General features: G+C 38.8%; 2 protein-coding genes across 3 annotated transcripts in view; both read right to left on the bottom strand.

Moving 5' to 3' along the window:
• LOC122652436 (kanadaptin) overlaps window positions 1-18414 on the bottom strand; it is a 47609-nt gene continuing 29195 nt past the window's right edge. Inside the window, exons 8-13 of one of the 2 annotated variants that reach the window (XR_006331598.1) lie at window positions 18158-18271; window positions 17933-18063; window positions 15951-16192; window positions 14024-14881; window positions 13519-13915; window positions 1-11 (exon numbers count right to left, since the gene is read on the bottom strand). Coding sequence is in view for 1 of the 2 variants with exons in the window: in XM_043846171.1 (XP_043702106.1) it covers window positions 13866-13915; window positions 14024-14881; window positions 15951-16192; window positions 17933-18063; window positions 18158-18271 (1395 nt within the window). In the remaining variant the exon portion in view is untranslated. Of the gene's footprint in view, window positions 12-13375; window positions 13916-14023; window positions 14882-15950; window positions 16193-17932; window positions 18064-18157; window positions 18272-18414 lie in introns of those variants that run through there. The other variant, XM_043846171.1, reaches the window with a different exon arrangement.
• LOC122652435 (putative U-box domain-containing protein 42) lies at window positions 1610-7861 on the bottom strand. The gene is made up of 4 exons (XM_043846170.1): window positions 7684-7861; window positions 4652-5812; window positions 3813-4122; window positions 1610-3207 (listed from the first exon to the last, which is right to left on the bottom strand). The coding sequence occupies exons 1-4, from the start codon at window positions 7687-7689 to the stop codon at window positions 1619-1621; spliced, it is 3066 nt and encodes a 1021-aa protein (XP_043702105.1). The 5' UTR covers window positions 7690-7861; the 3' UTR covers window positions 1610-1618.

Below are 18414 nucleotides of genomic sequence, written 5' to 3' on the forward strand. Positions count from 1 at the left end.
CAAATTCATTTCTAGCTCTAAATGAACACATGAAAGAATTGGAGTGAAAATCCTTCATTAAAGTTTCTTCAAAACCTGTGTAATCCCCCCCCCCCCCCCCCCCTCTCCAAAACCCAAAAAAAAATAAGAAAAGAAAACTAAGTTTCTCATGGCTAGGAGATTCAGGGAATCAAATTCAATACAGAGCTTTACCAAAAAAATAAAAAATAATATCGATACAGAGGATCAATTTGAAATACTCGTACCTGCTGCAGAAGTCCCTTTGGTTTCTACAGCTATAGTTGATGGTACAAGATTGTCTCCCCACCATACAGGAACCAAGAATAAGGAGGGCCAACTGTTGCCATGACGAAACAGATAAGACACCCGAGAAGGCGTGTCAGTTGCAGTTGTTAAGGAATACCCAGGTTGGGATGGCAAGATTGAAACTGCCCATATCTTCTCTTCCCCATTACGCAAAAATTTCAGACCCATCTGTGTAAGTTCACCCGTAACCAGGCCAGGATTTAGAGATTGAAACTGCTGCCCAAGTAAAATCTCCGTATTCTCTGTCAGTTGTTCTCAGTCCATAAATTGTAGACTGGGGTAGAACAAAAAATACATTACATAACCTCACTTGCGAGATGAAAACCGGAGAAACTCCCTGCTACCCACTGCAATTTAAGGTTCAGAAGAGTCTCGGGTGTTTCTCTTCTGTACGTCTTGGGTCTCTCTGCTTCAAACTGCAAATCTCTTTCATTAATGTCGTTCAATGAAAGATTTGAGTCCAAAATGAGATGATAATATCATCCAATTGGTGCGCCTGATTCTTGCTACCTAGAAAGTAGAAACCACTTTAAATTTGATGATGGATAACCTATGTAGTTTACACGAATTTGATTAATGAAACTGAGAAGAAGAAAAAAATAGCTCTGTGGCTCTGTAAGAGAGTGGTGAGAGACCAAAATACGGTGAGAGGCCATGGGTGAGCGATCCGAGTCTGAGAGAGACTATCCTATCTTCTTCTTCCTTCTTCGATTTCTTGTTTTTATTTACTGTTGCTGGACCTGAAGTTTGTGATCCTCTTGTCGACTAGTTATAACTTTTGATGGGTCTCCATTAAATTTCTACGAGCTTGAATTCAAACCAAGGTATTATATAGATCGAGAATGTACTTTGATGTAATCCAATCCATGGCAAACTGATAATTTAAATTAGTTGGACAGTGATAAGCTTCAAACGGTATGGATCTAGGCATTGGAGGTGGCTCTCTTGTTCTTTACATGTGTAGATAGATTCATGGCTGAGGATTATCTTTTCATATTTCACTTAGGTGTTCTTGTGCTCTCACCTACCATCCATGTTCTTGCTTTCTAACTAAGTTATGGGCCCTAGGATTTAATTTTTGAGAACATCCACTATGGTAAAATCACAAACATAACAGCCGAGCTCATACCTCACCATCACTTTCTTCTCTACAGAGCACATTGTAATTGGTACACCACATTCATTTCATCTATTTTGATTTGAATTACAACATCCCTTTAAGTAATTCTAAATAGCCCTGTTATCTACCAAAAAAAAAAAAATCTAAATTCTTATCTACTTGTAATACCAAAAGGATCATAAGAATAATAATCTAGGAGAGAAACTCAATAGTGCTGAATTCAGGGAACTTATTCAAACACTTTAAAATTTTCTCAGCCATCCGCCTTGTTGCTATATCCCCATGTTGTAAAGCACTTACCAATACAGAAGGCAAAGATCTGTCCTTCGATATTTCAGAAGCAAATCTGTCTCCACCTTTTGTCAAGAATTTTTCTATGACCCAAAGGGACTTCTGCCATACCTCTTGTTTGTGTTCCTTTAAAACCCTCAAAACATGATTGATAGCATCCATTCCACTCAATATGCTCACACTGTTATCCACATCAACCCTGTCATGCAACAAGGTACAAATGGCTGAGAGTGCAGCCTTGACCATTGCTACATTCTCATGCTCCAAACATGCTAACAACCTCTCTATTGCTTTTGCTTCGAGCAAGCAAAAGGTGGTCTGTGAAGAACAAGCCCCTCTGTGGATAGGACATACTTGTAATCTCTTCCCCTTCGACGAAGGAAAGGATAGAAAGCTGTGTAACTTTGTCAGATTTGGTCCCTTGTTTTTTTGTGCTGGCGGTTGTATTGATAGATTTATTGATTCTGCTGAGAGATTCTCCAACCCAGTTGCCGATAGCCTTTGAACTTCATCACTTGATGTTGTCATAAGCAGCTCTGTGAACACTGATGTGAGGTTGTGGTCTCTTGCTAATGAGAGTATTTGAGGGTCATAGACTGTAGCTGTGAATCTGACAAGAACACCAACTAATCCTTCCAAGTAAGAATTGGAAAATTTTCCCATCCTCACTCCACTTTGAATTTCATTGATGGCTTGTAGGATTATGGGCACAGTGTTTTTGTGGAAGAGGGCTAAATTTAGTTTTAGGTTCTGGTGAGGAAGCTTAGCTAGGAAGTTCACTGAAACCGCATGTTTTTCAGTGATTCTATCACTTTCACTTTGGTTATTGATTAGGTTTTCTGGTTGACCTTTGGTCCTGCAGAGTCTCTCACAAAGTGTGTATCCCATGTAAGGTGCAAGGGTGATGAGTAGTTTAATTGATGTGATACCAAGTTCTTCATGAGGAGAATCAATCAGTTCTATCAGGGTGTAGCTTGCTTCACTTTCCTTGACCACAGAAACAAGGGTAGATTTTGCTTTTGGTGATTTTGTGAGGCATAGGAGGATTCTAATGAGGTTAACGTTGAGTTCATCTGGTGCTGAGTTCTTGAACATGTGGACAACATTGTACACTACGTAATCTGATACCATAGTGTGACCATTCCTGTTCACTTGGAGGTTCTCGAGAGCTGGCCCAGACTCAAGTATGTTAGCAAGAATTGTAGCTGATTCTCTCAAGAAACTCATGGACTCGTTGTAGATTCTCGGTGTGAACATCTCTTCAATCGTGATTGGCACAATACCGGCATTCACAAGTATGCTGCTGTTAGGGTGGTAGGATGAAATCTGGACTAGAGCTTTGAAAGCTGCCCTTCTTGTTAGAGAGTTTCCATTATGAATCATTTTAATCAGGGCCGGAGTAGCTCTCTCTGCCACAAAAGTTTTGGTGTCCCGCCCAAGAACAGTTTCTCCTAGGTAACTTCCCATCTCCAACTGCATTTCCTCGGTCCCTGTTTCAAATTTTTGTGAACAAACAATAGTGAATAGAGGATTATCTGAAGTATATTACAGCTAAACTGGAGCCACCCTATTGCATGGGTGCCGATTTTGTTATATGTGTTTCAACCAGTAAAATAAATGTGGGATGATCAAAAAATAGATGTGAGTGATTAGGTTTTGGGCCGTAATCTTCTGAATATAAATGAAACTTGTTTGTCCTTGTTTTCTTGATAGATTGTATGATTTCTTAGATAAGTTTTATGAGACTATCATCCTATTCCCTTGCCCTTTTCCTGTTGCTTCCATCTTCAATGTGTAACATGCAATCTCTTATATAATCCATTAAATGAACCCATAGAATTATGTCACAATTATATTGTTATACCTATGTCAGATTCCAAAACATTTCAGTGTGCATCTGTTATACTTAGGTTCTGCTTGAAAACTATATAATGAATGCTTGCTTCAGCAGCCTTCCTCTGTGAAGATGGTTAGAAACAGAACCCTACCTCTGTTTTCCTCTGTTTGTGTGGTGCATGTGTGTGCAATTAGAGTCATATATTCATCAAAATGATACTGATTATTGTGTAAGTGTGAGGTAGGTGCGACGACTTACCTTCAATGAGATGTTTTAGAAGCGGTTCCAAGAGGCCATTTTCTGCCATACACTTGATGTTTTTGGGAGAATTCTCCAAATTTTTTAGGATTTCATCTGCTTGCTTTGCAGCAAAGGCATCACAGTGATGGTTACATTTCATCATGATAAGCATCAGGATGCACCCTGTAACCGATCCAATCCACTCATACGACAGTTCAGACCTCGAAAGCTCGATCAACAATGACAAGGATGCATGCCTTTCTGGGAGGTGGTTACTTAACAACATTTTGATTGTTCTTGAAATGGCATCTGTCTTTGCAATCATTTCCTGCACATGTGTACGAATGTATCTTTAGCCAACTATTTTTAACCCCCCCCCCCCCAAAAAAAAAAAAAAAACCCGACTCGGTATAGGTATCATATGCGACCCTTGCATGACATACTACAAGGCAATGACAAACGTGTCCTGTCAAATAGGAAATCCTGAGACTGATGCTATGAAAGAAAAAGACTAGAAAAGATTGACATACTAAGCTATGAAGGATGTAAACATATAGCTAGCCATGTCAAAAACCATCCACCATGGAAATCTTTCAAAATATGGTGGGTACTCATCATGCAGAGGAGAAATGCTGCTTTCTTTGAGGGTAAAACACACTGAATGTTATTCAAAACTCAGGCATCAATCTTGTGCTAGTGTCATTTATATCAACCCACACAAGATCATGACTAGCAGCAGGTCCTTGCAACAGTACCCAAAAATGTTCCTTGACAGACTTCAGCTAATTCAGAAAATGTTGATTAAGCTGAAAGGGGGGGGGGGGGAACGTGAGATTAAATATAGGAAAGAATTAAACCTTGCTCTCATCATCCTCTTCTGCCAGTAACTGTAATATTTCCAGTGTTGCACACCTGACATTCTTTTCTTTGTGCTCCAGAAACTGAGCAAGCAATGGTATCATTCCAATGTTGCGCACCTGTACTTTATTGTATTGTTTATTTTTGCAAAGGTGTTGCAAGTATTTAAGTGCTTCAACTATCACACTGTCTGGGTTGGTTACTGACAAAGCGGCCCGCACAACTTTGATCATTGTTGCTTCATTTCGTTCCTTCCACTCTTCTATCGTAGTCTTTAGTGCTACATTGGTGTTTAGAGTTCTAATTGCCAATTTCCGCCCGGTAGTTGGACAGATGACATCTTCTGAACCATCTTCAAACTTTTTGAACCATTCAGTTATAGCCCATCTCTCATAAGTTGCACCACTTTCTATAGTAACCGGATCATCCATGATCTTCCTCGTCAATGGACAAAAGAAGGATGCATACTGAGGCTCCATGTACTTGGCCACCTTTGGAAATGCCTTCAATGAACAGGTACTACTTTTTCCATGGTTCCCAGGGTCAGTGTAGCTCAATTCTCTTATAAAATCAAAAGAAAGTGGCATATCTTTAGACTGAAGATTCTCCGCAGAAAAGTTGACTTGAACAGAATACAAGTCATTTTCTGCTTCATCATCCAATAAATGCTCTAAAGGTGGGAACTGTAGTGTTTCCTTGGGTTCTGATGCTTGAACATGATTGATTTCAAAGTGAACATTTGTCATCTCTCTTGAAAGAGATCGCACTGCAACTTCTGCATATTCTTGATTCCTGAATGCTGAACATGGTATCAGGCTCAGTCCCAAACCTATGTTTTTTATCACTCCCTCCAGCTTTTGTAAGATGCTTCTGACTTCCAAATCTGGAATTGAATCAGGCCCTTTGAGGCATTTCCCAACTAGATTCTTGGCAAGATCAATGTTTTTGGATATATCCTGTAGAATCTCTGTTGCATTTGAAGGGTTATTCTTAGTAGTCTGCAACTCCATTATGACTGGAGAAGTGCGCTCAAGGTAGCTGCCAATTTCCATAAAGTTTTCCTGTTCTATCTCTATGCAAACCAACGAGGAAGTGATCTCTGAAATTGATGCCACTAGGGAATGAGCATGGACAATAACTGGCTCTCTATCTTCCACCAACTGAAGAACAAAATGAGAAACGATATTTCAGTTCTGAAATGGGCTTTTTCCTGCATATAATGTGCAACTGAAACAACTGGTTTGGTCCTATGTAACTTGGAAGCACTAATACATTCATATAGTTTGTATCTTGAATAATTTAGTTCTGTAACAATGATATCTGAAGAATTTATTTAGAAAAAATTGACACCACAGTCATTATGTCAATGGAATATAGATAATAACTATAAACAAGACATGGGCAAGACTCATCAAAATAGTATCTCAGCATGCAACACCTGACTTTGCAAAATAAAGTCTCAAAAAATATCTGACAAGTGAATACAACTTTTCTCATTATGTTGGATGTGGGAGTTTGGGGAAGGGGTGAAGAGAAAGGAGGTTATGCAGGACAATCTGATTTTATTTGAAGTATCAGACACAGCATAAATTTTCACAAAACAGAATGTCCTTGTCACATAGGTCAGCTCAGTAACTGGTGCTTAAAAGTTAAAAGAGACTAGCTATGCTCAGGAGAATAAAATAACATGAAGTAAGTTTTCTATTCATACTAAACATAATCTTAACAAGGGGAAAACCAGAAAGCAAGCCCCATAATTGTTTGTTCTTAAACCATGACAAGGTAGCAACATGATCACATATTTCCACTCAGTATTTAGTGCACTGCAGTGTATCATAAAACTGTAAGAATGTACTCAACCAATTTTGAAACAAAAGGACAACAAAAAAAGAAAGTTAAAAACAAATACAAATTAAAAACTTCCATAAACATACTTGTATTAGTATGGACCAAATGAGCCCATTTAGTCTGGTTTGGGAGTAGCCCCGATTCAAGATAAGCTACGAGAAAGTAGCTTGAGGTGGTATGGCCATGTTCAATGGAGGCAGCCGGATGCCCCAGTTCGGAGGAGTGACTTGATTCAGATTGAAGGTACTAAAAGAGCTAGGGGAAGGCCTAAAATGACCCCAATTAGTTTGTTTTAGACCGATTCGTAGTTGTGATCCCTTTTCTTTATTTTTTTGATAATCGTTTTTTTTTTTGGTCCTTCTAAAGATCCGTGTAGCCGACCCCATGTAGTTGGGATAAGGCTGAGTTGTTGTTGCTGTCGTGTAATCTCAGAATTTTATATACCTAGGATGTAAGTAGACAAAAAAAAAACCGTGCTTCTAACTGTGCTCCAAACCCTAAAGTTAACAAGTTGCTAGCACAGAATCAGACTTAATATGAATGAGGCAAAGATATAAGGTATCTAAGAAGTTAGTAAGTCTAACATACATGACCAGGAGATACTGAAATTCAATCTTCTGCTTGAGTTCAGGATGATTTTCCTTTCTCCTCCATGTTTCCAACCTTTTCTTCTTCTCTGGGTGAGATTGTTTGTGGGTGTGGGAATATATCAAATTTGTCTCATGGTTTGAGAGTTAGGTGCTGCCTGGTATGTTTCAGGGTTTGTGGGTGTCAACTTAAAGAGAAGATGCAGACACCAATACCCAGAGGCTTATTTGATAGTTAAATTCTAGTGCATGTAAGTACATATTTTTGTTAAATAATGAAAAAAGGAAGAAAAAAAAAATTAGATTGAATATGATCAGGTATCAGTAACTATGTTTTGATTAATGTGTTCTTCCCCATGACCATATATGGACTCTGATCAAACTTGTGATCTGTATCTCAAATGATCTAATCCATGTGCCACAGTGAGCAAAAACTGTTGGCAGCATATGACACAAAGTTAAATCCTCAATTTATCAGTAAATTCGCCATGTTTTATGATATCTCTAGTCTTCCAAACTCAATAAAATCTCTGATTTATTAGACTAATAAAACATGAAATGTTTTGGAAGCAGTAAATAAGGCTTAGAAAGCTTACCGACATCCAACCCGAGCCACTGCATCAAGTGGGTCTTCCAGTATCACAGTAGTACTAGAACCCAAGTCTGCAAATCCAGAATGCTCTGTAATTTATGCTGAAGAAGATACTTTAAATATATTGTTTAAGAAACAAGAGACACCTTATTGAAAATCTCTCTAATTTATATTGTTTTCCAACTGAAAGTGGGTGATACTTCTCCAATAAATGAGCTTTATGATTTGTGTTGCTTCCTTCAAGTCAATATGGAGAAGCAAAACAAGGAAGAAATGGACTTGGTCAGCAAAACATGAAAGAAATGGATAGAGTTTAATTCAGTCTTGTTTCATGGTTTCTATAAGGTTTACATTTTGAGGAAAGCAAAGGGATTGCTGAATTGTACAATTTATATTGGCTAACTCTCATTGTTTAAATTTGATATTAACTGAGTTTTGAAATTTTTTTTAGTTTTTTTTTTTTCCCCTCGTAATTCCATTGGCTATTGCAGAGAAAACAAAGCACCTGGAGACCACCAGTATTATTTCAAAATCCCAGTCGGTGACCCAACTGGTGGGTTACCACCTTGTTGAACCAGGGGAGCTGCCCAAGTCAAAACTGATGATGTTTGTTGCACCAAAAGAGAATTTTATAGGTTTAGGCATGTTTTTCTTCAAATGGTGTCATGGTATGTTTTACCTTTTGACAAATTTTGTTTCTACCTGACTGACCTGAATCGTTATCCCCTCCAATTCGTTGCCCCTTTCAAGTCGTCCAATTCCTCACATGGGATGAAAATGACCACCCTACCCTTACCCAAAAACACTGCCCAAGGTGGGGTCCACTCCCCCCAATTAAAGGAATTGAAGGAATTGGAGGTACCCACGAATTGGAGATGATAATTATTCGACCTGATATGGCTGCCGAGTTCTAACCGGCAGGACTATTTTCTGTACTACTCTCTAGGATTCTCAAATTCTCATTCAATGGCTCTAGAGTTGATTCAGGCTTCTATGGCACAGTAATAATAGTGACCCCATCCACAAAGCTCAAGAAGACAAGAATACCTTTTAGTGACTTTTTTTTATATGAAGGTGAACAGTCTTGGGGTGGGGGGAGCGTGGGCCCTGTGCATGCATGTTGGCCCCACTCTATGTCTAGGCGTGCCGGTCTCTCCCCCACAGAGAATTTTTCTCTATTATTTATAAGGAAACAAAATTGTGTCCAGAGTTCAAATACAAGAGCATGTGAAATTATCACCCAATCTTTCTTGAAATAAAAAATCCCATCCATATTCATACCCTTGTGCGTATTTTCATTGGCCCCCATGCTGGTGCAAGGGCTACACGACCAAATAAGTGATCTCTTGAGGCTAAATAGAGGGATTAGATTAAATAGATAGATATATGTTGACTTTTGTTGTACCTTCTTTAGTAAGTAAGACTAAATACTGGGATTAGATTAAGAGTAGATAGTACAGTATTGACTCTTTGTTTACCTTCTCTAATAAAAGGATTAGATTTTTCTAAGTGCTGTGGTATATATCTATCGAATATTCGAATACATTTTTGTTGGATTCGGGGATGGAAACAGATTCGATACCCGAGACAAATGGATTTTATGAAACCCAGTTTTCAGGGATAACCAACCCAGATTGGCCAGGATTGGGCTCCTCTCCCACTACACGGTGTGCAGCTAAGGATGTCAATGGATATTTGAAAATTCATATTTGATCCACATTTGTATCTGTTTAGTAGATTCGAATCCGTTCGAAAACTAATAGGGTACGAATATGATAATCCCCCTATCGAATCGATTATTATTCGATTCGTTTAGCAATCCGATGGTAATAAAATGTCTGAAATATATCTGTGTCCATCTATCCGATTAAGTTTTTTTATTTTTATAATTCATATGTTAAGATAATGTGATTCTTTTTCTAGATTTTCTATTGGTTTATATATATTGTTTTATGCATTGTGATACATGGAATCACATATCAATACAAGATAAAATCAAAAGTAAAAAACATAAAAAAATAAAAAACTAAGAAGCGTAGAAAAAAGGATAGTTGCTGAACTCTCAAGTCTTAACCCTAACCTTCATCAACAAAACAGTAAAGATGTCAACGGATAGGATAATATTCGAATCCGTCCGAAAATCGAAAAGATATTATTTGAATCCGTCCAAATATAATTGAATATGAATGTGATAATACCACTATCCGACCGAATTTGATCCGTTTACATCCTTATATATAACACACATCGTGCAGTTGGAGAATCCCAGCCCCGATCCACACCCCAACACGTCAGGATGTGTGTTGATGTGTGTATCGGGGCACCCCAGCCGCACATCCTGCGGCTGGAGAGGAGCCGGATCCAACCCCTTCATGCAGGCATGCAGCCTAGCCTTAAGGGGAGGAAGAGAAGAACTCAAAAGTGATACTTTAATCAATGTAACCTTTTCGGTGAGTTTGGACAAACGGATGCAGATGCACAACTGCTTTTTTTAATTTTTTTATTTTGATGCAAATGCACAACTGCTTTTGGTTGTTCGCATTGATGGGTAATCCCTTCATCGACCCTGCGCTTTTAATGAAAAGCCATTTTAAAAAAAGGTGATTAGAGGAAAGCAATGTCCACCTGCAACCAATGCAACCCCCACAACATTGTCAAACCGAACTTGAAATGCATGTTCATCAACTTTAAAAAGTAATTAACATGGTAGGGTACTGTAGAATTCTGTAGATACTTAGATTTTGTTTCCTTTAAGGACCTTCGAGACAATGATGAATTGAATTCAACAGTGTTCTCAAATATCGTATAGAAAAGTAACCATTTTGCCCTTGGTGTGAATTGACCGAAACTTTTAGGATAGATGTGTTTTATCATTTTAAACTCGAATCTAGCTTTTGGTGCGAAGACGATATCGTTTGATTATAATTTTATATAAAAAATCTGTTTGAATTGCAGATCCCCTGCTTCAAATGCAATTTTGATTGTGTTTCTATTCAAATTTGTGTCCGATCTTCGCAACATATTACTCTGAAAATCTGCTATTGGACACCCATCTCACATCGTCATCAGCCTATTTTCTTTAGACAAACAGAAACAAGATGGAGGTTTGTTTTTTTGTAATGAACGTGCCAATCCCATTGCCATCTTTAACTTGATCTCAATATTGGTTCAAGATCTGAATTTGAATTTCCGACATGTCATAGAAGACATATTCCCTGATCACTATTCACACCACCCTCCTTAGTCCTTACATTATCTTTCTACTTGACCTTCCTACAGTAGATCATTCGATTCTATCACAGACGGGTTTTTCTATCCATCATCCAAGGAAGCAGGCTGGGTTCAATACTTATTTCTAACCACCAACTTATTGCGGCATATATAAATTTTAGCTAGGCAAGATGACCACAAGAAGCTGAAGGAAGCTAGGGGTCAAAGTAACACTTCCGAGATGCAAAACAATAGAAATCTGGGGGCATTCCATGGAACTGGTAAATTGGCTTACACACCAACAAGAACATCCTTGGCCATGGAGGATTTTTTTTTTCTCATTTATATGATATTGATGCAGGTTTTCACTTACTGGATTGTGTTTTCTTTTTTGGGTAAAAACTCACTGGATTCTGTCACTATTATTAAAAAGAATATACACATTATTTCTCCAAGTCATATTTTAGCCACTATGGCTAAAAGTAGGAAATGCAGAAATTGTAACAATATTGTAGATCTCATCTTCCCTCCTCATTAATGCATTTTGCAATTTGTTTTTCATTAGAAAAAAAAAAATTTAAAGGGAGGAGGATTGCTGCCCAAGCTGCGTGGCCCCTACACCAGCATGGGACCAATAAGAGTTTACACAAGAGCATCCAACAAGGGTGAGATTTTTTATTTCACAGGAGGCAGGATGGTCATTTCATCCTTCCTATGTCTGGGCCTTCTTTTTCCTTTAATTTTTGGGTAATTTACACATACCACCCCTGAGGTTTGCCGAAAGGATAATTTTACCCCCCAGTTTTGAAAAAATCTATGTACCCCCCTGAGGTTTACAAACAGTAACAAATAAGCCCATTCCGTCAGTTCATGACTAGCACTGTTAAAAATAAGAGGTGAACTGACAAAATTACCGTTGCTAAAAAAGAAAAAAGAAAAAAAAAACCTGCAACTCATCTTCCCCAATCGATGAATTGCAGGTTTCAAAACCCTTACAACCCTTACGGAATTTAGGGTTTCAAATTGGGAAAAAATCCCAAATCAAAACCCTTTTGCGCACCTGAGATACTCATGGCCATTGATTCCTCCCTCAGCAACGCAGGCTCACCAGCCCTGCTATCGACTTCCCCACCTTCTCAGCTGCAAAAAACCCCCCACCGCTACATAAGGATTAGGGTCAATAGGATCGCTAGTATTCTGTTCAGCAGTAGGGTCACAAGGAATACAACAGCAGAATATCCTCTTCAGTCAACAAAACTAGCAGCCTCGGAATGTATTAATATGTTAGACCTCAAAATAGAAAACAAACGTCTCAGATGGACAAATCTTTTCAATCGATGGTAAGAACTAGGGACTAGATACAGAATAACATTCCCAAATGACTATTAAATCTGATGGTCAGATTATGACATTAGTGGTTCTCAGAATTAAAAAGTAAGGCTCAAATTTGTAACAAGACTCCTTTGTTGGGGAAACCAATCCAGTCGAGTGTAGGGTTCTTGGGAGGGAGTGTTTCTTCAGAGTCTCTGTCAGTTCTGATGGTTGGATTAGGAGCTACAACAGGGCTACAAAATTAGAAAGTAAAATTGAAACTAGTAACTTAACTTTCAGCCATTTTATAAAAAAAAAACAACTTTCAGCCATTGGATCAATCCAATTTCATCATCGAAGGGCGGGCCTGGGTAGGATGCTTTGCTGTTAAAATAATGACTGAATCTACTGGTTGGATCTGGAATTTCCTGAGCTTGAAGTATTGTTGCAGAAAACATCAACACAAGTAACCGCAGGGAATGCTCTTGAGTATTCAACTGTACTTGATGGAACATTCAGCAGAACAGTTTCTAATGGTCAGCAGCTTCAATGAACTATGTCTTTGGTACTTTGCTTCGTAGTGCTTCGATCTACATCAGTTCTCCTTTACAAATAGACCATTCAACCATAATTTCATCCATATCTTAGTTGCCCTACTGCTGACCAGAATACTAGCGATCCTATTGACCCTAATCCTTGTGTAGTGGTGGGGGATTATTGCAGCCGAGAAGGCGGGGGAAGTCGATAGCAGGGCTGGTGAGCCTGTGTTGCTGAGGGAGAAATAAATGGTAGTGAGTATCTCACGTGGACAAAAAGGTTTTGATTTAGGATTTTTTCCCAATTTGAAACCCTAAATTCCTTAAGGATTGAAAGGGTTTTGCAAGCTACAACTCATCTTCCCCAATCGATCTGGGGAAGATGAGTTGCAAGTTTTTTTTTTTTTATTTTTTAACAAAAGTAATTTTATCAGATCACCTCTTATTTTTAACTGTGTTAGTCATGAACTAACGGAATGAGCTTATTTGTTACTGTTTGCAAACCTCATGAGGGGTACGCAGAATTTTTCAAAACTAAAGGATAAAATTATCCTTTCGGCAAACCTCAAGGGTGGTATGTGTACATTACCCTTAATTTTTTATCCATTCACATACGACAAAGGGCTTTAAAAGCTAAAAGTGGGTCTAGCTTTTTAATATTAGGTTAAGAGTTGGCAGCAGAACTCTTCAAACATTAGGTAACTCTCCATAGAAGGTAAATCGGATGTGAACGAGGTAGAGTCAACACCTAGGATGGAAAAGTCATCACTATACAAAGCCACCTACTGAAGAAGCTAATCACATCAAATTCATCCACACTGTAGTAAGCATGACTAGTTTTTTCAAGAGGTGACCTTCACAAAGCATTTATGTCTATGGCTTCAACTATTTCCTTGCATTTAAAGCATCTTCACCAATTTTATAAACTAGCTACTAAGCTGCAGGAGTTCCTGGAGCGCCCTTCAACCTGGAAAGCTTGAATTGAAGCATTGGACCCAACATGTTCAGCTTCAAGGTTGTGAATACCTTATACCAGGTGTAGAGCGCATATCTAAACATAGATTGGGTGTGCGGTAGTTCGATAAAAAGTATTAAGGTTAGATCAAGCAGAAGAAAATCAGAGACTGAATCAGTATCCATAACGATCATTCAATGAAGTACGTCCATCACCTGATTGTCCTGCATACAACCAAAATCAGTATCAATCCAAAATGGAAACCTGAGTATAACAAACAGCTTTAGCATAAAAATTCACCAAATTCTGAGGTGAGTTCGCAGTTGGCTCACCTTCAGGAGGCACCCATGATTCATAATCTGGACTACTACTGTCAAGAAAGGAAGGTCTATCAGGACCAAGCACTCTTCTGGACTTCGAACCATCCTTTCTAGGTTGACTGGACTTCGAACCATCTTTTCTAGGTTGAGTCCCAGCTTGGATGTTTTGGTTTTCATCTATTCCATCATCCTCTGACGCAATAACTCCACGTGTGTGCTTTAACAGAAGCGCCACAGCATCTGCAGCTGAGGCTTCAGCTTCAGTTGTAACAGATGTTGACTGTTCAGGAGCCCTAGTGTCACCCCCTTCATGCTTTTCAACCTGCTTTCGTTTCCTTATTATTAGACCAGGGCCTGCACTTTCCAAATCAGACTCCTTTTTCTGCAGAGCATCATCTACAGCACCAAGGATCTTCTTTCGATCTTTGTAGTCAACAAACTTATCAGATTCGGGTATATTTAATGGAGTTTCTTGTTGAATCTCTTTTACCTCTCTGTCCAGAGTAGCCCCAAGCCACAGAGGCTTTGTAACAGTGTATGCAGGTGCTTTGCTATCTATAGAGTCAGAGGCATTGTTATCAGTCTCTGGTGGCTTACTTGCATCTGTACTAGCATTTGGAGTTCCATGCATCAAGGAGCCATTTTCAACTTTTTCTGAAACCGAGCTTTTATTCTTTTTCACCGCAGGCTGCTTCATGGTGCTAGACTTGGGAATATCTTGTTGATTAGATTTTGATGCCTGCATTCTGAAATCTTTTTTCCTAGCAGCTTCTCCAGTTGGATCGGCAATTTTCAACAAGTAGACAACCCTGTCCAATTCAGAATGCAGAACAGAAAATTCCTTCTCAAGTTGCATTGTTGTGTTGAGCACTGGTAGATGTCAGACATTGTTGTCAGGAATAGTAAAATTGTTTACCTTATCATTCACAAAACAAAATCAACTCAATTGTATAAACATACCCCTCCCCCCCCCCCCCCCAACCTACACACCCAATAAAAACCAGAAACGAAGGAATTTTGAAAAATATACCCAAGAATGTGTGAACAATGACATAAATGTACAAGAATCTGTATATACAGGCATGTGAATTTCATATTATCTGATAACTTCCTGCATCCTCACACAAATTACTGTGCTTATCCAAAATACATGCAGTTATAAAGTCCAAATTCAGCTTGAGGATTGAATACGAAAGCACGCCATTCCTAGAGTGTGCAAATAACCCTTTTGCTCGATTCTGGACTAGAACTCCATTAAGCTAGAGACTGCATATATATGACAAGTGTTATAATGTTCATACACTGACCAAGAAAAATAATGACAAGAGAAACTACAGGATGGGAAACCTGTACTGATTTTATCCTATTATGTATGGTCCACATGACCAATGACTTACCTATTATGCCATTATTTGTTTTGATTTCAACTCGGTAACTTGGATTCTAATTGATGTTACTAATGTAGTTCTAGAATGGTAGGAGACCAACTAGAAGCCAAATAACCAGGATCTGATCTGAACAGGTAGTTTGGTTAGGCTAAAATAGGTGGAAGTGTAAAATTAGGACTCTAGGTACTCTCTGTATCCCGTATTGTATCCATATAGCCCCATTGCTAAGGTGCACTGAAGAGGGAAGAAGAGAGAGAAATCTAGAGGTTCCAAGGTTTTGCTCGCAGGTGGTGATCAACCTTAATGGCTAACAGAAATCTCTCTGTGGTGAATAGTATGCACTTCTTCTCCTTGTATGTGTTGTTACAATTTATGATTCAAGTAGTGCAAGGCCAGATCTTGATTATGTTTACATGGAAAGTAAAATTTCCACAAAACCATGATACATGTTTAACTAATCCCAGGTTCATCTAACCTTTCTCTGAAATAAAAATAGAAATATCAAATGACAAAATGTTTTATGAAATCAAAGGCTCGAAGAAACTACTCACCAAGTTGAGACGAAAGCCCAGTCATGTAAGCATCAAGGGAATCACCACCCTCAGCTCCACCTTCAGTCTCTGGTACAGTTCTACTCTTCTCAGTCAAAAGTAGCTCCCTCTTTTTTTCCATTTCTTTAGTGATAGTGTCCTTCTTATCAAGAAGAGTCTCAGCTGTCTCAATCGACTGGTGGTCACCACTCGTTTGGATGGCAGGCTTCTGCTTTGTCCGATCATAGAACTCATCCTCATCACTGGAGAATGTACAAAAATTGGTGTTTATGTAGGGGCCAGCAATGAAAATACTTGCTATTATTAGTTTTGAGCCATTAAACTACTGCAACATGATGATCTAAAACTCTCCTCCAAACAAGTAACATGCTAGTTAAAGTAGATATCATTTATGACAAATTGAAATTCTCCTCCAAACAAATCATATGCTAGTTAAAGTACAAATCATTTATGACAAAAATCACAAAGGGAATACAGTCCTCTGTTATATAATACCCATAATGTAACAACACATTAGCTTCAACCATGCCAAACGGTTCACCAGTGCAACTTTTTTCCAATGGATGCAGTCACACAAAAAATCAAAAGATGGTTCAATAAGTCAGAAGTTCAAAATAGGGTGGTCCATCCAGATCTAACTGAGGAATCTAAGGCTGCATTTGGTATGCATTCTGGATTGAGAATATGTTCTGGAATGTATAAAACACCGTTTGGTATTCATACTCATTCTCAAATATTGGAATGGGTTCAAGAACAAGGCCCATTTTGGAACACAGTTTTAACCCTTTCCACATTCTCGTTCTGTAGCAGGCCTTGTTTTCGCGGAATAACACAACGTAAGAGAGGATGAACAACAGTGATGCCCCCCTCTCTCTCTCTCACACACACCTCCCTCTTTTCCCCCCTGCAACGGGATATCCACAGGTACAGATTCCTCATTGAACCACAATTTTCAGATACGGAGGATCAAATATTTTCCTTCGAAGTCTAATTTCCCTTCTGCAGGGAAAGGCCCATCGTCGAAGTCAAGATCCATCTTCTCCAGAATCGATTTTGGCCACTTGTAGACCTGTTTCTTCATGATCTCACCACTCGTTCTGAAGCCATGAAGGCACAGAAACCTTGGCTTCATCTGTTCAGAATGTTCTTGCTTCCCCCCATCAAACCATCTCTTCAAAAACCAAAACTCTCTTAGTTCCACTAAAGCTGGAGGATATCCGATTAAGGGTTCTATACACCCTGATGCCCTTTGACCTTGACTCCTGGTTTCAATTGTCGTGGGCTTATTTGAGAATTCAAATTTTACATGGAATTGGGAGAAAGTGCATGCCAAAAATTTGGGATCAACTATGGCCGACGCTACAGGAACACTGCATGATAATCTAATAGTCAACTCAGCAGGAACGCAGAACCAACATGGACAAGGAGTACTTTTTGGGTCGCAATTCGTAGAAAGACCCATAACCACACAGTTTGACCATCTTTCGAATGTCCAATCTATTCGATCAATGGGTCCAGGGTGTGCACACCCGAATTTTGCTTGTTCATATGGGTTGGCTCTGGTTTTGAAGTGCCAACTAAGCTGCTTTGTGGCAAACCAGTGGCCCTTTACTGGTTTAGGCTGGCTAGAGCACCTCCGGTAGGTTTGGTTTAGGAGCTGAAGAACAAATAGATTTTGCCCATTAGGTGTTCGATGAAATGCCTGAGTATTCTAAAATCAAGAACGCATTTTAGCCAAACATGTATCCAAACAATGTTCTCATTCCCAGTTAAGAATGGATACTACATTTTGAGAATGAAAATGCGTATTCTCATAATGGGAATGCATGCCAAACATAGCCTAAGTGTCAGAACAACATTTGAGCATTCAGACAAGGTGGTGAGAATATAAGACTACTACGTGTCAGACCTGATCATGCTTACATTTCCAGAAAGAATGAAAATAAAAATTACTCTAGCAGAGAGCTACCAAGGTGGTTTACCTAGGAATTTCTTCTTCATCCTCTACATCTCCTTTCATCTTACCATGAACCGTTTTTCCAGCTCGTGCACCAATACTTTCTTGGATACTTTCATTCAGGGTCTCTTCCAAGTTCTCAAGCTCCTCCATAATCTATTCAATATATATACAAATTAACTTGCCCCCCACTAAAACCAAAATTTACAAATAAAGATGCATGATGAAACTTTTCATGTAGAGGGTTGACCTGAGCTATTCTTTGTTCATTTCGAGCAATTTGAGTTTGTTGGCCTTGCGTTAACCCACCTTGAGCTATGTCCTTTACTCGAATAGCATCTATTTCTTTCTTCATATTAGCAATCTACAGCCCCAAAGAAGCAGCATTAGTAATGTAACGTATGGACCAAATTTTATAAGAAAAGCATGACATAATAATCACGATCTGATATTCATTGACCAGAAATATCTTAACATAATTAACAAATAAACTTGTGAAAGAGGAAT

Source organism: Telopea speciosissima, chromosome 2, assembly GCF_018873765.1.
Source record: "Telopea speciosissima isolate NSW1024214 ecotype Mountain lineage chromosome 2, Tspe_v1, whole genome shotgun sequence".
NCBI lineage: Eukaryota > Viridiplantae > Streptophyta > Magnoliopsida > Proteales > Proteaceae > Telopea > Telopea speciosissima.